This window comes from Geotrypetes seraphini, chromosome 4, assembly GCF_902459505.1.
Source record: "Geotrypetes seraphini chromosome 4, aGeoSer1.1, whole genome shotgun sequence".
NCBI lineage: Eukaryota > Metazoa > Chordata > Amphibia > Gymnophiona > Dermophiidae > Geotrypetes > Geotrypetes seraphini.
The window spans coordinates 37830189-37852757 of record NC_047087.1 but is presented as its reverse complement, the minus strand read 5'-3'; the positions used below and the strand labels follow the sequence as shown (position 1 = coordinate 37852757).

At 41.0% G+C, this 22569-nt stretch overlaps 1 protein-coding gene across 3 annotated transcripts in view; it reads left to right on the top strand.

Annotated features, from left to right (window-relative positions):
* Positions 1 to 22569, top strand: part of KCTD15 (potassium channel tetramerization domain containing 15) — a 155027-nt gene that overhangs the window by 95549 nt on the left and 36909 nt on the right. For all 3 annotated transcript variants that reach the window (XM_033942715.1, XM_033942716.1, XM_033942718.1), the window contains one exon: positions 17257 to 17562. In XM_033942715.1, the coding sequence (XP_033798606.1) occupies positions 17257 to 17562 (306 nt within the window). The remainder of the gene's footprint in view (positions 1 to 17256; positions 17563 to 22569) is intronic.

Sequence of the window (22569 nt, the reverse complement as noted above, 5' to 3'; positions counted from 1 at the left end):
AAAGTGACACCTAAATCTTTTGTCTCTTGCCTCATTACAAGAAAAAGTTTCCTCCTTTCTTGGGTTTCTTTATTTACATCTGGAAAAATCCATACTCGTTGTCCCATGAAAGGGGTCTGTGCATTATGAAAGAAAAATTTCAAAATTGCGTTGTAATCTTTTTGAAAGACAAATGAAATGAGCAAAGTGGCTCTCTCTATAATTGTTGAAGTAGATGTTTCCAAGATTTCTGATATGTTTCCGAGATCCAAGACTTGATTTTGATTTTGGGGATCTTGAATATTCTGAGTTGTCGTTGGCATTTCGCTCCCTTGTCATTTGTTAGAACCAGGTAAATAATAAATTTTGTTCAATGGAGGAATAGCTTCAGGAGCAAAACCCAGTGTTTGAACCAAATATTTTCTAAATAATTCTACTGAAGAGAGATCCGGTGTTCTGGGAAAGTTCAATATCCTCAAATTTAATCTTCTATTGAAATTCTCTAACTGCTCTATCTTCCCATGAACCATTAATTTATCTTTAATCAAAGTCTCTGTGACGATTTTTAGAGTAGTTATATCCTCTGTAACCTTAGTGAACTTTGAATCATTATCCATTTTCATATCCGATACCGTTTTAGCAAGAGAGTCAACTTTGCATACCAAAATCATTGTTTCTTCAGCTGTTTTTTTGAATCGTCCCATTCATTCCCTGAAGAACTTTCCAGACATCTGCCAGGGTCACCTTCAATGGGTCGGGATAGTACCTTCGACCCCTTGATGAAATTCTCTCCTCGCGGCTCCTTATCCAGTCTTGCTCCCCTCTGCAGAGAAGTCTCCTGCAACCAGTCTGGTATTGGGTCCTTCCTGTAGCAAAGACGATTCTACCGCGGGACAAGGAGGTGTAATCAGATCTGGTGGCGAGAGAGAAACTTCTGGCTCAGATGTAGGAGCTGCATCCCAAGGCGCCAATGTCTGCAAGCCTCGCATACCAGCAAGTGAAGGAGTCCTGGGAATAAAGTCAAGCAAGGTCTGGCGCAAAGGCATAGAAGAGTCTGCTGGCAAGGGTCCCAGACGGACAGTGCCTTTGTGCTTCATATGGGGCATTTTTTCGAAGGTAACTGCTAGAGCTGCTTAGCGTTACTCCAGTCCCGCTGCTATCTTGGCCACTCCCCCTTTATAATTTCCTATTTTAATGCTCTGATTTTCTTTAATCTGGATGGGTCTCCCCTTTGTATTCATGGGCTACAAGAATAACCCCATATGCTGACCTTTATTTTTATATTTAGTAATTACTCTGAATTAGAATTATGTGTGTGTTTAGCTCACGCCTTTCCAGTAGTACTTCAAGGTAAGTTACATTCACGTGTAGCAGGTATGACCCTGTCCCCAGAGAGCTCAGTCTAAGTTTGTAACTGAGGCAATAGAGGATTAAAAGTATTTGCCACAAGATCACAAGGACAAAGGGATTTTATTTATTTATTGGATTTTTTAACTGCCTTTTTCATGAAGAGATTTACCCAAAGCGATTTACAATACAATGAATAATAATCAGATACTCTTAAGTATTTTCCCTATCTGTCCTGGCAGGCTCACAATCTAACTGTGGTACCTGGGGCAACGGAGGGTCCTGTGACTTACACAGAGTCGCAGAGAGCAGGCTGGGATTGAACTCTCAACCTCAGGGTGCTGAGACAGCAGTTTTAACTGCTAGGCCACTGTTCCCCATATTCAGTGGGATTTGAACCCTATCAGCTGCTCTTGCTGCATATTAGTTTATCAAAATTTGTTTCTTGACTGTTATTTATTACAAATAAAATCTTTAGAAAATGTCTCCCTGAAACTATAAATCAGCAGACCTGTGCTGTGTTCATTTGTGCATCAACATTGTTTTTCCTTTTGTTTTCAGTGTTAGGTGATATTTTTTTTCTCTGAATTGGGTGTTTTTATATATTTTCCTTTGAGATGCTATTAAACTACAGAGTAGGTAAACAAGTTAACCAAAAGCCTAGGAGGAATATTTCTGCACCCAAAAGATGTGGAAAAAGGGGTCTGACAGAGACATCTAGCTCAAAGAATGGAAAACACTCCGACATTAGCAGTATGGCTAAAGTTACATGTAGCTAGTTTATAAGGAAGCCAAGGAGACTGGTTGTGTGTTTCTAATTGTCAAACATTATTTAAGGTATAAAAGCCAGACATGTTTTCCAGGGAGAGCTGCATTAAGTGTTTTTTGTCTGTCAAACAAATTCTTATAAAGTGTTTCTGAATATTTATTAGTTTTTCACTTCTCCATTTAATGAAAGAGCTAAAAAGCCTCAAGGTTCAGCCAACTTACATTTTTACTTCTGCAGTACTTAACTGTGTTAACTCTGAAAGTTAGAATATTTAGTACCTAGATTTGCACAAATATGTTTTTCGACAGCCAGTGAGTGTTTGCTTTCATGTTTCAAGAACACCAAAAAGGAGATCCTAAGCTACACGTTCCTTGTTTTTGATTTGATCAGATTTTCTTTGGTAATAAATTGGCTACAGTTTCAGCAGCAGCTGCAACTCATAAGCCTACAAAGCAATTTCCATTAAAGGATCTATTTGAAAGGCTTAATTCCAATCCTTCTGGAGTACTGCTCGGTTCTGGATATTGTAGCTCTTTTACGATACTGACATACAAGACCATAACTTCCGGCCAACCCGATTTTATTAACGGACTACTTATCCCACATACCCCCTTCATACATTACGCTCATCTAATTAAAACTTGCTATCTATCCCTTCTTTAAGATACATTAACACTATGCGTACTAGCATTTTTTTCTGTTAAAGCCTCTACCATCTGGAACTCAGCACCAAATTATATAAGAGAAATTACTTCCCTTGATATATTTAAAAGTAACTTGAAGGCCTTTCTTTTTAAAGACACTTTCGGTGTATAATAGTCCTTCTAAGGACGGTAATGGAAATCATTTCCTTGCCATTTTTTAAATCATTTTTAACCTATTTTGCAAAATACTAGACTATTTATTTTATTATTCCCCTTCCTTTTGTTTTGGTCCTTCTCCCCCTCTTTCTTTATACAAATTGTATTTCTGCCCTTTTCCATCCTGTATCAGTAAGTTAATGTTTGTCAGTGCGTTCGAATGTTTGTAACATCATTTGTAATTTGTTTTTATAGTACGTCCTTTTTATACTATGTAAAACCGCTTTGAATTCTGATAAGGTGGTATATCAAATTTTTAAATAAACCTGAAACCTGAAAGCAATGTCAGCATGCAACTTAAACTCTAAAAGCATGGTGTAATATGCTGAAAAGCAAAGGTACGCAGATCCGTCTGCAATTTTTTCGATGCAGCGGTCATACCAGAACCCAGATGTAGAATCGGGATGGTAAACATCTCCAAAATAGGGCCACCAGATTGCGAATTAAAAGCTAATAATTGCTGGGTGAAGAGGAGCTCGTCTCTCACACCGCCATCACACCGATGACGTCACCGGAAGTCCTATGGGCTCCTTTTACTAAGCTGCGGTAGTGTTTTTAGCGCGCACTGCAGATTAGCGCACGCTAACCCCCAAGCTATGTGGAAAAACTAATGCCAGCTCAATGAAAGCATTAGCATCTAGTGCATGTGGCATTGTAGCACGTGATAAGCGCACGCTAAAACCGCTAACACAGCTTAGTAAAAGGATCCCTATATTTTTAAGCAACCTGTTATAGAAAGAGGAGGGAAAAGCACAAAAATAAAAGCAAGTAAATTGATATTAATGGAGGAGTCAGAGATTTGGGGGTATTATTAAACTAATCCATATCGTATTATGTTCACGAGTTAAATCTCTGAACTGCTTGAATTAAGCAAGTGAATATTTTCAGGTATTTGCAGCATGAAGCATTTTTCCTTTTGGTGTTAGTGTTTTGAGGCTGGAAATAAAAATCCTTAAAATCGTAAATTGAACATACTCTTCCTGAAAACTAAGCAAGCTGCTATATGCACGCCTGAGGCTTAAATGAGGCAGGTCCTTCACTATAGTGCAGCAGCTCCAGGACATCTGTCAGTCAGATGCCAGAGATAACCACAGGAGAACAGAGACCTCAGGCCTAGGAGCAAAAAGGCCACCAACCCAATCAAAGAAACAGAAGGGTCCATGGAAAAAAAAAGCCTCAAATCAGAGGAAATGCTGGAAGAAACACTTCCCTGTGCTGAACCCTAACAAAATCTTGATGATAAAATCTGAAGGTGAATTTATTTTTCTCCCCCCCCCCCCTACCCCTTGCATAACTGTATGTGCATGTTTGAAAAGGTGTATTTTTTAAATGGAGATCAGAAGACAGGTGCTAGTTTCCCTTTGTGTTAAGGCCTTCTTGGGTTAAATGAGGGCTTTTATGTACAGTAGATTATCCTTCATTTTCTGGCAGGCTGCTTAAGTACCTCTTATCTGCTTTATCCCTCCCTCTAATTAAATTACTGTGACAGAAGACATGTCGGAGGAAAATGTAATATCGGCTATGTTCTTATTTGATCTGCTTTGTTCTCACAGAGGGATGTGGGGATCACTGCTTGTTCACGTAAATTTAATACATTATTTGAAATAATAATCTTACTAAAGCAGGGTTGTGTGTTTTTTTAGGACAAAGTATCTTAATTCCAACACACGAAATGGAGGGACTTCAGTCCTTTTGAAGTCATTAGCTAGATTTTTCGAAACCTGACAGGCTGCATTTCTTGGGGAAAGAAAATCAATGCCTGGACTTTTGCAGCCCCAGTGTGACGCCAGCAGTGCCTCTTATATCCTTCCTTTCAGTCCTCTGAGGCCAAATTTACCCTAGGTTATGAGAGCAAGACTGAGGATAAAAGTTGCCACACAAGCTTCTTCAAAACATTAAGCATAGTACAACCTGCTTATTGTCAATGGTTCAACTTTATTGTTCCTCTCTATTCCCACAAGCTTTTGGTGTCAGAAACATGGTTATCCTTTAATATTTAAACAGTCATGTTAAAAATTAGGACACCCCATGAAATAGTCAGTTCTTTCTTAAGAAATTTATTTATTTTATTTATTTTAAAAATGTATATACCGTTTAAACCTAAACGGTTTACATAGTGTTACATACATAATTCAGTAAGACAAGTAAAATCAAACAAACATTAACAAATAATCATCAGAAAATCACGTAAAGTGCCCATCAAAAGAACAATCGCAAAGATCAGTTCCTAGAAAAATGCATTAACAAATAACTGCATTTTTAATAGTTTTCTGAATTTATACTTGTCATAACATTTTCATAATTAACCGACAAATGAGTTCCACCGTTTGACCCCCGCATAGCAAAAGACCATTTTACTGGTCTTTTTGGATTAGCATTTGTTTTTAATAATGCTAAATTCTCAGAACGCAGAGATCTAGATGGTAAATAGTTTGACATCTTACTTTTAAACAATTCAGGTATGGTTAAAAGTCAAATTTATATCAAATCTTTATTTTATTTATCTCTGGAAAAGAAAGTGATGTAATTGCAGGTAAACAACAAATATTTTCCTAGATTTACTCATGAAACAAAAGATATCCTCAAAAATGTGTATTCTGACAGGAATAAATCAGGACACCCTAATAGCTAGTATTACCCCCCTTTGGCTGAAATAACTGCAGTGAGACGCTTCTTGTAGCCATCTAACAATCTCTGACATCGGTCTGAGGAAAGTTTGTCCCACTCCTCAGTGCAGAATTCTTTCAGCGGTGAGATGTTTGAGGGGTTTCTTGTATGTACAGCCCTAATCACCCCACGCCATCTCAATGGTATTAAGATCAAGGCTTTGACTCAGCCATTCCAGGACTCTCCATTTCTTAATTTTCAGCCAGTCCTTGGTGGATTTACTGGTAAGTTTTGGGTCATTGTCGTGTTGCAGGGTCCAGTTCCGCTTCAGCTTAATGTTTCATACAGATGGTCTCACATGTTCCTCAAGTACCCTCTGATACATGGTAGAATTCATGGTGGATTCTATGATGGTGAGTTGGCCAGGTCCTGCTTCAGCAAAGCATCCCCAAACCAGGACACTTCCACCTCCAAACTTCACAATTGGTATGAGGTTCTTTTCCTGGAATGCTGCTTTTGGTGTACACCAAGCATGTCCTCTTTTCTGGTGTCCAAATAATTCAATTTTAGACTCATCTGTCCATAGAACACTATTCCAGAAGTCCTGGTGTTTGTCTATGTTCTCTTGGCAAATTTTAGTCTGGCCTTAATGTTTCTCTTAGAGAGCAAAGGATTCCTTGTTGCATACCTCCCATGCAAGTTTAAATTTATGATGTCTCTTTCTGATTGTAGAGGCATGCACTTTCACATCAACAGTAGCAAGAGCCTGCTGTAGGTCCCGTGATGACATTTCAGGGTTTTTGGAGACTTCTTTTAGCATTTTGCGGTCTGCTCTGGGTGTCAACTTGCTTGGATGTCCAGACCTGGGCAGTTGTTTGGAAAGTCCTCCACTTGTACATTATTTTCTGAACTGTAGAATGGCTAATGTCAAATTCTTTCAAGATCTTTTTAAATCCCTTACCAGACTTATACATTCTTCTTTCTGAAAGCCTCAGACAGCTCTTTTGATCTCACCGGAGCAATCATGAGCACACCAAACTAAATGTCTGAGGTTTAAGTAGCACAAACCTCCTTAAAAATGCTGAGTAACAATGTTCTAATCATGTGCACCTGATATGATACACCTGTGTGTGATTTGAGTCGCTTTAAGTGGGAGGATATGGGGGGTGTCCTAATTTATTCCTCAGTTAGAATATACATTTTTGTGGATATCTTTTATTTCATGAGTAAATCAAGGAAATTTTTGTTGTTTTCCTGCAATTACATCACTTTCTTTTCCAGAGATAAATAAAAAAAAAAAAAAGATTTGACATCGATATGTGAAAATTTCTTAAAAAAGAACTGAATATTTCATGGGGCATCCTAATTTTTTTCACATGACTGTATATTAAGAACACTTTTTGATCTCTTTGACCTAGCATTGAGCTCATAACGATTTACATAAGAAAATATACCCCCTGGTATTAAGCCTGCAGCAGTCCACATTTGCTTAAATGCTGACCAAGGGTGGATTTGGCAGATGATGACTAAGGGTAAAGTTGGCATCACAGATGATATCATCAGTGATGCAGCAGAGAGAAGGCCCCAGTGGGGAAGGCCACGAAGTAGCCTGTTCAGTGCTGCCACAGTTGCTGTTTGGAACGGAGGTATGTCGGCCTCGCAGTGAGAGGGTCGGTGGGGTTCTGCTGCGCTGGATGGGAAGGAGGGATGGAAAGATGCTGCACATAGGGGGGGAGAAAGTACTGCCGCCAGTGAATCGGAGAGTGTCTAGAACATCCGGAAGGGACTAGAGGGGTTGATCCAACTATGGCTTATTTTTGGGGTAGGACTTATATTAGGACCTACCCCGAAAATCATGCTAGGGCTTATTTTCGGGGTAGGTCTTATTTTCGGGGAAACATGGTATTTTGTAAGTTAATCAAGGCTCAAACACTGAGTACCTATATATATAATATGTAATGTGGCTTGATTGTAACCACAGAAAGCTGGTATATCTAATTCTATTCCTTTTCCCTTTGGAGTAGAGGAGTAGCTTAATGGTTACTGCAGCAGCATGAGAACTAGGGAAACTGGGTTCAATTCCAACTGTAGTTCCTTGTGAACTTGGAGGGATTTAGCAATGCAGACTTTTAAGATGGGATTGTGGAAACTGGAGATATGGTGATGAGCCTGATTGATGCAAGTCAAATGTCCATTTAACCTTCTTTGCTTGGAGAAATAGAACACTTTTATTATGTCTATTTGTTTGTTAGAAACATAGAACCATGATGGCAGATAAGGCCAAATGACCCATCAAGTCTGCCTTTCTACACCATTCACTATCTCATCTCCCTAAGAGATCCCACGTCTGTCCCATGCTATCTTAAATTCAGAAACTGTTTTCATCTCTACCACCCTTTCTGTAAAGAATAATTTTCTTACATTACTCCTGAGCCTATCACCTTCATCCTGTGCTCTCTCCTTCTGGAGTTTTCCTTCATTTGAAAAAGATTCACCTCTTATACTTTAACGCCATGGAGATATTTAAACGTCTCTATAATTATACTCTTTCCCATTTTTCTTCCAGAGTATACATATTAAGTTCTCCAAGTCTTTCCTTATAAGATTTAAAGGCCACTAACCAATTTTGTAGCAGCCCTCTGAACCTACTTCTTCCTCTTTATATCTTTTTGAAGGTGTAGTCTTCAGAATTGCACACAGTATTTCAAATGGGGTCTCACCAAAGACTTATACAACGGCTTTATCACCTCTCTTTTCCTACTGGCCATTCTTCTTATGCAACCAAGCATCTTCTTGACTCTTGCTTTTTCTACCTGTTTTGCCACCTTAGATCATCAGACACAATCATCCCAAAGTCCCACTCTTCCTCCACGCACAGAAGTTCCTCGCCTCTTATACTATACCGTTCTGGATTTTTGCAGCTCAAGTGCATGACCCTGCATTTTTTAGCATTAAATCTTAGTTGCCAATTGCCTGACCATTCTTTAAGCATTGCAAAATCCTGCCTCATGTTATCCACATGGGCAGGATCTGGTGATGCTTGAAGAATGGTCAGGCAATTGGCAACTAAGATTTTTTAAGCTATTATTATGTTTGAATTTTTATGTGTTTTATAAAATTTTATTTTATTATGTATGTAATTATTTGTAATCACTTAGAACTTGTAACGATTAGTGCAGAATAGAAATTCGTTTAATAGATAACCTCAGTTCTCTGCTCAGATATAAGAGAATTCCATAGAAAAGGAGCCAATTAAGCAAACATGATAGATTAAAAGGGATGGGACGATATATAGGGAGTACCTGGGTTAAGAATGAGATCTGTATTTTAAACCATTCTTAAGTTGAATTTGTATGTAAGTCGGATCCTGTAGAGTACACAGTCTATAAAAACATTAAAGAAACAGTCCTCAAAACAATGTACCGTAGTTTAAATAGAAAAATTGGATTTACACTTACTTTTGTTCTTCATTCATTCCACTGTTTCCTCTCCACTACCACCACATCCAACATTTCTCCCTCTCATCTCTCTTCCCCATACATTTGTACCTCCCACCTCTCCCACCACCATGTCCAATATTTTTTCCTCCCTCCCTATGCCCAACAATTCACCCCTCTCTTCATTTCCCCATGTCTACTGTCTCTCTCTCCCTCTCACTCAGACATCCATGTCCAACAATTCTCCCTCAGCATCTCTTTCCCTCTCTCCCTCCATTGTTCCATCCTCACGCAGACACCCATGTCCAACAATTCTCCCTTTCCATTCCCTCCCCCAACTTAGCATCTCTTTCCCTCATTCCCTCCATTGTTCCATCCTCACGTAGATACCCATGTCCAACAATTCTTCCTTTCCATTCCCTCCCCCAACTTAGCATCTCTTTCCCTCATTCCCTCCATTGTTCCATCCTAATGCAGACACCCATGTCTAACAATTCTCCCTTTCTGTTCCCTCCCCCACCTCAGCATCTCTTTCCCTCACTCCCTCCATTGTTCCATCCTATCTCCTAAGTTCATGCTCCCTCCTTTCTTCCTTCCATCCTTTGTCTGAAGTTTGTGCTCCCTCCCTTCTATGTCCCAAAGCAACCCTGCTTCTCCCTTCCTGTCCAAACACATCCCTTCTCCTCCCTTCCGTGTCCCAATGTGCTCCTTGTTGTCTTTCCCTCCGTTCTGCAACCCAAATTCGTGCCTCCCATAGGTGTTATCTCCTCTGGCCAGCTCCCTCCTCCCATCGCAGTTCTCTTTGCAAAGCCTCAGCTGCAATTCCTACACACAGCTGACCGGCAGCCGGTCCCTTTGTGCCTCCCATGGGTGTTTTACCTCTTCTGGTCAGCTCTCTCTCCTCCCAGTGGCACTTCTCTTTGCGAAGCCAAGGCCGCTAGTTCCTGCACACAGCTCGCAGCTGACCCAGAAGCCTTCCCTTTGACATGAGGGAAGGCTTCCAGGTCAGTCACAAGCCTCGAGCTGGAACCAGCGGCCGTGGCTTCGCAAAGAAGTGCCACTGAGAGGAGAGAGCTGGCCAGAGGAGGTAAACACCCACGAGAGTCATGAATTTGGGACGCAGAACAGAGGAAAAGATGAAGAGGGATGTGTTGGGACACAGCATAGAGGAGGAGGGTCACGTTTGGACAGGAAGGGAGGAAGAAGGGGCACATTGACATAGGAAGGGAGAGACAGGACCCTGGTTCATATGTACGAGTTTGACATAAGTCAGACTTTTTAAACCGGGGACTGCCTGTAACACTTTTTCTGTGTGGCTTATACAACCTATCCTTACCCATGGCCTCTTGTTACCATTTGTCTATGTCGTCTCTAATATTTAAACTCTCAATGCCCCCCTTTTTTTTTTTTTTTTTACTTTTAAAAATGTAATATTGTAAACCGTCTAGGTAACCTTTGATAGACGGTATATCAAATATGTAATAAACTTGGAATTTGAGCAGTTTATATATTTTAGACAGGTACTTGTTTTGTACCTGGGGTAATGTTTTGTACCTGGGGTGTTAAGTGACTTACCCAGAGTCACAAGGAGCTGCAGTGGGACTCGAACTCCCAACCTGAAGATGCTGAGGCAGCTGCTCTAACCACTAGGCTGCAACTCGACTTCACTGATGTGACGTATGAGTTTCTAATGAATTTTTGAGTATGGATGAACTATTAGTAGCACTCCGTAAGAAAAGTTGTTTGGTAATCGGACCTGTGGTTTCTTGTTTGAGAGTGATTTTTTTTCATTGGGATGCGATATTCACAGGACAGCCTCTTGTTATGGAGGGCAGTAAAGGGTAAAGTGACTTGCTCAATGACTTGAGAGGAGTTTGGGTTCAAAACTCACTCTCCCAGGTTCTCAGATATAGCCTTTAGGCTACCCCTTCACTACTTTATAGGAATTTTATCAAATAAGAGAACTAACTAGATGTCTTAAAATATTAGGTTGCTTACAGCTGCCTATCGTTATGACCTTGTAACACCTCTACTCAGGAAGCATCATTGGTTACCCATCAAATATCATATACATCATAAACTCTTTCCACTTGTTTTCAAGGCTCTTTACTTTGGTTGCCTTCAGTACCTAGCAAATCTCATTATTCCTTACAGACCATCTTGTTCACTCTTGGCTCACCAACTAGTTATTGCACCAATACATATGTCAAAATTAACATCTACAAAACACTCTGCATTCTTTGCCACAATTCCTACTCTATGGAATCCTTTGCACTATAAACACAAGCTGAGCTTTTATATATGAAATTTAGAGCATTGTTGAAAGCTTACGTATTTCAGCAAGCATTTTGGGGAGAATTCTAAGCTGATACACATGTACAGATGTAATTGTTGGTTTTGTTACTGTCTCTCTCTTCTTTCCTATAATTTTAATTGTAGTTCCTTTTCCTTTCTAGAATCCATTGTAAACCACTTTGGTGATCAAAACGAAGGGCGGTATATAAACCTTTATTAAACATTGAACTAAATTTGGTCTCTGTTGTCTCCTCCTTGGATCTTATTCTTAGGTCTCATTTTTCATCCTAATTTATTTGGTATCTTTTTTTTTTTAATTTTATACTCTTGTTTTTAACCGTGGTCACTAGACCCATCACTGGACCAATTAGCTTGCCAGGCTTTCCTGGAAAAAGGGGGAGAGGTGGAATTTCCATTCTAGCCAACTATGGGAAAGGATCTGCCTTGGATGATATGGTTGACTGGAGCTCACCCTCAGATGATGCCAACATACATTAGAAGCATCAGAGATGGTGATAACATGAAATGCTGGCACACCACCTAATGAACCTTATCGATACTGGACAGTTGTTCTTTTTTGTTAAATCTCTTTCCCTGAGATAGCAGCTGAGCTGTTACATTAAAAGTAGGAATTCAGCAGTATCCACTGTGATGCCTGCCTAGGAGTCTGATAAGAATTGGCATAGCACTGTCACATAGTTAAAATTTTAATAGTAAAAGCAACCAAGTGGCAGAAGCTTCCAGAAATTGTAATGTCTCCTCAGGAATTAATTCCAAAGCAGATGGAAACGAGCAGAGCTCAATGGTTTTATTTGTTCTAATGGTGTTTGGGTACGGCAGTATTTGAAGACAGGCTAGTGTGTTCTGCTGTTTTAAGCTAAGGAAATAAATTTTAAGAAAACAGTTTCTACTTTGCATGGATCCTAATAGTATCATTTATGATGTTACAGTATAAGTATAGTTTTCCTGCTTTAGTTTGGGGGGAGGCAGTGGGTAACAAAGTCCATATTAGCAGTAGGAGAAGAGGACCAGTTCAACATTAGCAGCTGCAGCATATGGGTGCAAATGACCTACCCCAGTGCTTACTCCAAACTGAACCTATGTGTCTGATCCTTTTTATAAGCCTCCTCCTACCTTGTAGGGATGTGCTGTTGTTTTTTAAAACATTAAATCATATATTTGTTTTATGTTTCCCATTTGAAAAGGGCATAGGAAACTAATAGAATATCATTTGTCTTTTCAGCAAACAGTATACACAACATCAGGTAACGTACACAACACACATGGTAAAGAAAAGAGCGTGCTAACAATGAAATGAATGAAACAAATGAAGGAGAAAATAAAATTATATACCTAACACAAATCCAAAATGGCATAATAATACACACACATCATATTTTTCCATTCATGCCCTTTCCCATGCCCATTAAAAGCAAATGCCCTTCGGATGCAGGAAATTTTAGGTCCAAGAGGACTTAAGTTGGGGGATTCAGAGATATGTTGTGTTTCCAAAATAAGTTGGTTATGGATGTAGCACATAATTGTAAGACTTAGACTTTAGCATAGGAAAGAAATGATTTTGATCTCTTGTGACACTCGGAGATTTTATTTTGGTTGAATTTGCAAAGAGATTTATTGGATTGTATCAGTGGCAAATTAAGGGGGGTGGCGGTCTGCCCCGGGTGCCGTCTTGCTAAGGGCACTGGCACCCCTCTTCCTCTCTGCTCCTCCCCCTGACATGCACCCCTTTCCTTCCCCTTACCTTCTTTACTTCTCTGGTGCGAGCAACATTGCTGCCCATGTCGGCATCGGCGCGCTCTGACGCCACTTCCGGGTCCTGTGCTTAGGAAGTGACATCAAAGGGTGAGTCGATACCAATGTGGGCATGCTGAAAAGGTACAGGGAACAAGAAGGGGCACTCTCACACAGCAGGGAGAGTGGTGGAGGAGCACCACCATCCCAAGCGCTTCTCATCTTCGTTACGCCACTGGATTATATTGATGTCTGCATCAGTGGCATAGCTAGACAGCCAATTTTGGGTAGAACTAAGCCCAAGGTGGGCAGGCATCTCCTCCTCTCCCCTGCCCCTCCCCCCCCCCCCAGCCTGTGCAACAGCAGCCTCTCTCTTCCCCGCCCTTCCTCTCTCTTCCCCGCCCTTCCCATCTCTTCACCAGCCTGTGCAGCATATCTGTTTCTCTTCCGGTCACTAGCAACAGTTCCTACACACTGCCGGCAGCTGACCCAGAAGCCTTCCCTCTGACTCAAAACGCAAATGCGTCAGAAGGAAGGCTTCCGAGTCAGCTGCCAGTAGCATATAAGTACTGCATGTCCGCCCTATGGCTACAGCCCTGGTCTGCTTATGATGCAGGTTTCTGTTTTTTATGTGTGTGGCCTCCTCTTAAACTAAAATGGCTGGACCAAGGTCAACTGAGCTTGGTATGGAGTCGGGTTATTGGAAGAGATATTTATGTATTTCTTTGAGATTTGTTTACCAAGGATAGAATACAACATTCATAAAGACAATTTCTTTTCATTTCATTTAGTAGATTTCTAGCCCACCTATTCTTTACATTACTAGATGGGTTCCAGAAGTACATACATAGTACAAACATAATAGAAATTTAATAAGACATTTTAAAACCTAATTGTTTGCTAGTTGAAATATATTCATTTTCAGCTTTTTCCTAAATGTTAAAAAAAGTTCATCTCAGAATATTACACTTTTGGCAAGATATTTCACTTGCAATTGATATTACTCAAGATCGTGCAATCGTTTTACAAGCAACAGAAACTGAAGGTACAGTCAGTAACTTCTCTTGGCTAGACCATAAAATACAGCCAGGTATATAGTGTTGCCACAGGGAATTCAACTCTGTCTTGGTTATGATGTTGAATGATTTAAAAACTATAACTTTGGAAATCTGCTCTTAAAATATAACTGGTAGCCAGTGTAATTTATTAAATACTGATATAATCAGATTTTTTAACACCATTAATAGGCAAGCCACCACGTTCTTGACCAGCTGAGAAAGGTTTCATCAAAACATCAGGTAAAGCTAAATATAAAATATTGCAGGAATTGGTATTTGGTAAGATGAAGGCTTCACTCCCTTATGAAAATCTTCATAAATCAGACCCCCCTTTAAATCATGTACTACTACATTTATGGCTTCTTCTATCAAACTGCGCTAGTAGTTTGTAGCACCGTGAGCCGCACTGAATGGCCCACGCTGTTCCCGACGCTCATAGAGTTCCTATGAGCATCAGGAGCAGTGTGGGCCATTCAGCGTAGCTCTCTGCGCTAAAAACTGCCCTTAGTTTAAAAATATTCCATGAATTACTCTTGAGGCCACACAGATCAATGTCCAGAGTGAATGAAAAACATTGTACTTCATTAACGAGTGTAATCACATGATGCTCAAAATGGTGCTAATGAATAATTCCTATTTAGGAAAACTGTAGCAATGGTTATCCTTAAGGTTATGGCCAATCCATTTATGAAAACCATTTGGAAATAAGCTTTACTAAGTATCCCCGAGGACATTACAACCACAGTCATGTCAAATGAAGCAAACAAAATTATATCATCTGCATATAATCAGAATGACACTTCTATATCCCTTAAAAGTTTGGAGAGTGGCATTAAGTAGGTATTAAATAGCGCTGCAGAAAGAGCTGCCCTGTGGGATGCCTCTCGTCATAGTCTACCATTCTGAAATATCTTCTCCCGCATAAACCTGTTGACTTTCATCAGACAGGTGTAAGGACAACCATTATAATTTTTGCAGTTCATAACGTTGTCAGTCTTGATATTAATAGAATACAAATAACAATCAAATTATGAAAAGTTATCAAATATCAATATGCCCTAATTTGCTAGTTTTAACATTTTAAACATAAAATGTTGAAACCTTATCCAATGGACAAGCAGCTGATTGTTATAAAGACACTGCAAGAAATACAATTTTTGATTAATACTGGTTGAGATTTCTTGTTTTCTACTCAAATTTGAGGAAGATTATAAACTTGTAGAGATTTATAATGAAATTTTCAGCCAACTCCTGAGCAGAAAGGGGGAAAGGAGATGGGACTTTTATACCACCTTTTTATGGTGGTATAAAAGAACATAAGCAGTGCCTCTGCTCTGTCAGACCAGAGGTCCATCGCGCCCAGCAGTCGGCTCACGCGGTGGCCCATCAGGTCCTCTATCTATACCCTTCTATCCCCTTTTCCTTCAGGAAATCATCCAATCCCTTCTTGAACTCCAATACCGTACTCTGTCCTATCACACCCTCTGGAAGCGCGTTCCAGGTGTCCACCACCCTTTGGGTGAAGAAGAACTTCCTAGCATTGGTTCTGAATCTGTCCCCTCTTAATTTTTCCGAATGCCCTCTCGTTCTTTTAGTTTTTGAAAGTTTGAAGAATCTGTCCCTCTCTACTTTCTCTATGCCCTTCATGATCTTGTAAGTCTCTATCATGTCCCCTCTAAGCCTCCGCTTTTCCAGGGAAAAGAGCCCCAGTTTATCTAATCTTTCAGCAAATGAAAGGTTTTCCATACCCTTTATCAATCTCGTCGCTCTTTTCTGAACCCTCTCGAGTAATGCCATATCCTTCTTAAGGTACGGCAACCAATATTGGACGCAGTACTCCAGATGCGGGTGCACCATCGCCCGATAACAACATGCAGGATAACTTCTTTCGTTCTGGTTGTAATACCTTTCTTGATAATACCTAGCATTCTATTCACCTTCTTAGAGACCGCTGCGCACTGTGCCAACGGCTTCATTGTCTTGTCCACTATTACCCCCAAGTCCTTTTCTAGGGTACTTTCACCCATTACCAGCCCTCCCATTGTATAGCTGTACTTCAGGTTCCTGCTTCCTACATGCAAGACTTTACATTTCTCTACATTAAACTTCATCTGCCATCTCGTCGCCCACTCTTCTAGTTTGTTCAGATCCCCTTGTAAGTACTCACAATCTTCTCTTGTCCCAACTCCACTAAATAGTTTGGTGTCGTCTGCGAATTTTATTACTTCGCACTTCGTCCCTGCTTCTAGATCGTTTATAAATACATTGAACAGCAGCGGACCGAGTACCGACCCCTGCGGAACACCACTCGTGACCCTCCTCCAGTCCAAGTAGTGGCCCTTTGCTTTCTACCCGTTAGCCAATTTTTGATCCATCTATGTACGTTTCCTTCCACCCCATGGCTCTTCAGTTTCCATAGTAGGCGTTCATGGGGTACCTTGTCAAAGGCTTTTTGGAAATCTAAGTATACAATGTCTATGGGGTCCCCTTTGTCCATTTGTTTGTTAATTCCTTCGAAAAAGTACAATAAGTTCGTTAGGCACGATCTTCCCTTGCAGAATCCATGTTGGTTTGTTTTCATTAGTTTATTCTTTTCTAGATGCTCATCGATGCTTTCTTTTACCAGCGCTTCTGCCATCTTCCCCGGAACCAAAGTCAAACTTACCGGTCTGTAGTTCCCCGGGTCACCTCTCGATCCTTTTTTAAAGATGGGCGTAACATTAGCTATGTTCCAATTCTCCGGGATCACATCTGTTTTCAGGGATAGATTACAAACCCACTGTAATAGTTCCGCTACTTCCTCCTTTAGTTCTTTCAGTACCCTAGGGTGGATTCCGTCCGGGCCTGGAGATTTGTCAGTTTTTAATCTATCTATCATTCAAAGTGGTATACATATATACCGGTACTTATTTTGTACTTAGGGCAATGGAGGATTAAGTGACTTGCCCAGGGTCACAAGAAGAAGTGCTGGGATTTGATCCTACAACTTCAGGGTGCTGAGACAGCAGCTCTACCACTAGGCCACTCCTCATGTTGTAGTTCTGATTCACTGTCACAGTATTTAGTACCTCTGTCAGCCAGATATATGCAAGTTCAGTTGGTGCACAAAGTTCACTTCACCTATAACTATTGTAATTCTTGTGTTTTTAAAGGAATTCAACCTCTTATATGAAGAAGCAAAATACTACCAGCTACAGCCAATGGTTAAAGAACTTGAACGATGGAAACAAGATAAAGAGCAGAGAAAACACTTCCAGCCTTGTGACTGCTTGGTGGTGCGAGTGACTCCAGATCTTGGAGAGAGGATCGCACTGAGTGGGGAGAAGGCTTTAATAGAAGAGATATTCCCTGAAACTGGGGATGTTATGTGTAACTCTGTAAATGCAGGTTGGAATCAAGACCCAACTCATGTCATCAGATTTCCGCTGAACGGCTATTGCAGATTAAATTCAGTGCAGGTAAGAAATCTATAATTAGAACATTTCTATTGATCAGTTTGCCAATCCTATGCTTCCTGTCTTGCCACTGCACAATCCACACCTAGGGATCTATTCGAGCTGTGGATCTCGAGCTATTTGCTGTCTTAGTATTTCAGCTTGTTGTTTGCCAAAACAAAGCAGCTAGATTTTAGATTGTGTGTATATTGGTGCCATGCTGGTCTCATGTTACTGATATTGTAGAGCCAAAGCAACTATTTCTCCCAGAAGTAGCCACTGGATCATTCCCAAAATTGCATTTTATTGAAAATCCAGTAACTGAATCCAGACTTGAGGTAGCTAACTAATGACATGGTAGAAATACCCAGGATGGATAACTGGAGATCTTGACAGGTAGTCTAGACACAGATAGTCTAGAGCAGTGTTCTTCAACCGCCAGTCCATGGAGCGGTGCCAAGCTGCAGAAATTTTCTGCTGGTCCACAGGGCCGGCACATCCATCGGGCAGAAGATAGTGTTCTTCAGCCACCGGTCCACGGTGCGATCGACGCAGCATCTTCGGGCCGGCTCCCTGAGTGCTGCAGTGCACAAAGCCATGGGAAAAGGCTCCTACCTGCATCCTGTGCCTGAACCAGAAGCCTTCTTTCTGACATCGCAACATCAGAGGGAAGGCTTCCAGATGAGGCGTGGGACGTGCAAGAGGAGCCGCTGGCCACAATTTTTGCACTGCAGCACTCAGGGAGCCATCCCAAAGACGCCAAGTTGATTGCACCGTGGACCGGCCCAAAGATAACACCGGAGGTGCAGACCAGAAGGCAAGGCACAGCATGGAGGGAGAGAGACAACAATGGTAGGGGGGAAGACTTTTATTTTTTTATTTAGTGATTGATTTACATCTGCTGTCTGTTCAGGAAGAAATGCATTTGGTTCTTTTCTTCTGGGGTTGTGCTGCTTGCAGAGTCTTGCTTCTTAGGGTTTGTTCGTAAATATTAGTACTTTTAGTTTTTGGTCCAGTATTTGCATGGGGTTATCTGTTTTCTGGTAGGAATGAATTTTGAAAAGCATACAGTGTGCTTTGTGTATTTTAATTTTATTATTAACCATTATATGTTGTTAATACAGTTATATTGTGTGTGTGTATATGAAAAATGAATGGAAAAAATGGTGTTACAATTAGTACTATTATGGGGGCAGGATCTGGGGCGGAGATTGGGTGGAGATGGGTACGACTTAGCCCAGTGTTCTTCAACTGCCGGTCCGCGGACCAGTGCCAGTCCACAAAATAATTATTTTATTTCCGGTAGTCCATAGGTGTCAAAAGGTTGAAGAACACTGGTCTAGAGGAGCTGAGAGGCTTTTTATCTATTGACCATTACTATGTTACTATTTGATATATCAATAAATGATTTACTCGCTCTTAATTATGTAGAAATATTTTTTTTAAATGGCAGATGAAGACCATATGGCCTGTACATGTCAACTACTAAGTTCTATTTTCTTTCCTTTCTCTTGAAGATCCTCTGTTCTTTCCCATGCTTTCTTTGATTTCAAATACAGTCCTTGTCTCCACTAGGAAGCCATTATGTAAAGAAAGATTTCCTTAGATTACTCATAGCCCTTACACCTTTATCCTATGCCCCTACAATCTAGAACTTCCTTTCAATTGTACTTATACACAGAAGTATTTAAGTTATTTGTTTGGACTTTTTAACATTGAATACTAATCAAGTACTCTTAAGTATTTTTCCATATCGGTCCTGGCAGGCTCACAATCTAACTGTGGTACCTGGGGCAACGGAGGGATTAAGTGATTTACCCAGAGTTGCAAGGAACAGGCTGGGATCAAATTCACAACCTCAGGATGCTGAGGCAGCAGCTGTAACCACTAGGCCATTTTTCTCACTCATTCTCTCCTCTTTTGCCTTACTTCCAAAGTAGTTTTTTTTAAATTCATTTCCCATATACTTTATGATGAAAACCCCCAACACTTTTAGTAGCTGCCCGCTGGACCAACTACAGTGCATCCTGTTTATATCTTTTTGATGGTGCAGTCTCCAGAATCATACACAGTGCTCCAATTGAGCTCTCACTAGAGACAAATTCAGGGGCCCTATCAGGGCCGGCCCTGCTAATAGTTCAGTGGCACAGATCTGGCACATGCAAAAGCCTTCTTCCTGCTGGGCTTGCTGTTGCCACCCACCCACCTGTCTCCTCCTACCCCTACTCCAAGTGAAAATAGAATCATTGGTACATGGGTCCTGTAAGTACAGACCTAGATGGAAGCGCTGCCCTATCTCACCCTTGAGCTTCCTGTCAAAGTTGGGGGTGGGGGGTGGCGGCAGATACAACAGCACTTCAGCGCAGGCCTGTGCTTACAGAGCCTGCCTAACACTTAATCTTCTTTAAACTAGGAGGAGGTAATCAACAGACTAGAAGCAGGGAGAGAAAGGGAGATGAGAGGCTGGCAACTGGGTGAGGGGCAGTGGAGATCTGGCAACTGGGGGCTAGAGCGGGGAAGGGGAGATGCTGGCAGTTTGAGGGACATCTGCCGAAAAAATCCAAATCATGATTTTCAAAAGGCAGAATTTGGACATTTTACACTGCAGTTCATTCAAATAGCAAAGGGATGTGTTGGAGGCATATTTTGGGTGGGATTAGGTTGGGCCCAAAATTAGGACAACTTATGGCAATAGTGGAATATGAAGAGATATCCAAAGCAAAAAAAGGATGTTTTTATCTAGACCTGTTTCAATCACATCCAGGGTACAAAATGGTGCCCTGATTGATTAGCTGGCCACTAGAGGGATGAAGATATATAACCCTTTTAAATCTCCCAGTGGTTACTGGTCCCCTTCCACCCCTGAAGAAGTGAAAATGACAGTGGATACCAGGCTCTGCGGCAGCTTCAAATATTATGGCAGTTCCTAATAGAGCAGCAAGCAAGTGGTCAGTGCAGTGGACTTTGAACAACAGGACCCAGGTGTAATCTCCACTTTAACTCTTATTTCTGAACAAATATGTGAGCCCTCCTGGAACACAAAAAATACCCTAATGTACCTGAATTACACCTATAATACTCCTGCAAGTGTGTTGGCTACTTTAGTTGGGTGCTATTTAAATAGACTATATGGTATTTATCTGCCGTCATCTACTATGTATTAAGTTTAAATAGTAATAGTGATATCTACAGATACCAGGCAGAGAATGTTCTGCTCCCATTTCATGTGTGCAGTTTCTTGTATGATATAAGTATATGGAGTGTTTGATCGTCTGTGGACTTGATCTCCCAAAGTGCTTTGCTTCTCAGAGACCCTAGCTAGCCCGCCTGCCCTATAGCTTCTGTTGGAAAACCAGAATCCATTTTGTGAGATGCCATATGATGGCCATATGAAACATTAGGACAAGCATTGTCCCCTCATCAAGTTTTCATCCTTTATTTCTGTTAGCCTAGTACAGCTTAGGTCCTGTATCTAAGTCTGGAGCACAGTGTTATTCCCCTCAAAGTATGTGGGTACACTCCCAGCTTCCCCTTGTATAGGACGTGCTGGTTGAGTGAGAAAATTATGTAAGAACTGAACTGCCTTGAAATTGTCAAAACTGTAAGTGTTTGTTCTTTACTTCAAGTTGTTAAAAAAAACTGCAGTCTCTGATAACGCTAGGTTACAGAAGTAGGGGTTGAACTCAGTGCTCCCTCTAAGCGGGCGGGTGTTGTGAGCAAACTTTTTTCGCTGTGAGCTAAAAATATCGGGCGCCAGCAAGTTATGAGCCAACTCGCCCGATTCTCCTCTCGCCGCCCTGCCATCTGCCGTACGCCGTGCGCTGTGACGAGAAACTTGTGAGCTGCGATGTATATTTTGTGCGCCAGCGCACACCAGCGCAGCTTAGCGGGAACACTGACTATGATCCTCTGGGAAATTGCCCGCCTAACGCAGTGGGAATCTGTCACCAGGACCTGGCCATTAAGAGGGTACCTAGCTTTAACAGTGACAACTTGGTCCTAACAGGTACCTTTAGAATCAGTAGGTTTTTCTATTCTGGAAGGCTCACAATAACATACTGTATAGTGGGATTAAGATGGGATTTGTACCTGGGTCCCATTGTTTAAAGTCCATTGCACTGATCACTAGGCTGCTCCTCTGCTCTGCAGGGATGTCTGTGTGACCATTTTTTACACAAATTATGCCAGACTGTTGTTTTTGTGGCTGGCTTCTTGTGTTCATATTTTAGACATTTCATTTTGGAAAATGGCTGTTCATTTTAGACATTTTCAATGTAAGAACATCCTTCACATATTTTCAAACAAGAAATCCCAATGTTTTCCCTGTTTGAAAATGGCTGCGAGATGGGGGGGGGGGGTAACATGAGCAGGATGTCTCCATTTTGGCTTGGACGTTCTTTTGAAAATGCCTCTCGATGTCGGAGAAAGATGCAGAAAAGAATGGAAAATGGGAGAGGAAATAAGAAATGAAACTAGACATTGGAAAACAACTTAGATGAAGACTGACACAAGGAAAATGGAGAAACTGGGAGCATTCCAATTAGTAAAAGGTAGAACCCATTTGTACAACCATAATAACTTTGCATATTGCACAATATAGAAGAAAATTGCAATTTTTTCCTCCAGTGTTACATTGCATCCAGAGTTCTCAGGGTCCCTGCTTCCAGTATATGGATACTTTTATTCTGTATTTGAGATCATAGGAGCCAGATGTGTCGCTCAGTACTAAGCAGCTCCTGTACTGTGTTCGGGAAGGCCACTTTTGCTGTGGATGGAAATAGGCCCAGTTTCCTAATTAATGGCCACAAACTAATTTCATCATTAACATGCAGCTGTTAAAAAAAAAAAAAATTACCACATGAGCCCTGACCACCATCTGTTTTATATGTAGTAAAGGATTCCTCGCTAATCAATTATCATGTGCTAACTGATTTAGCCCATTCTCCACATCCCCTTCCCATTTTACCAAGGGATGCTAGTGCATGTTCCACGGTATGTTTTTGCTTGTTTTTTTGTTTTGTTTTCTTAAAT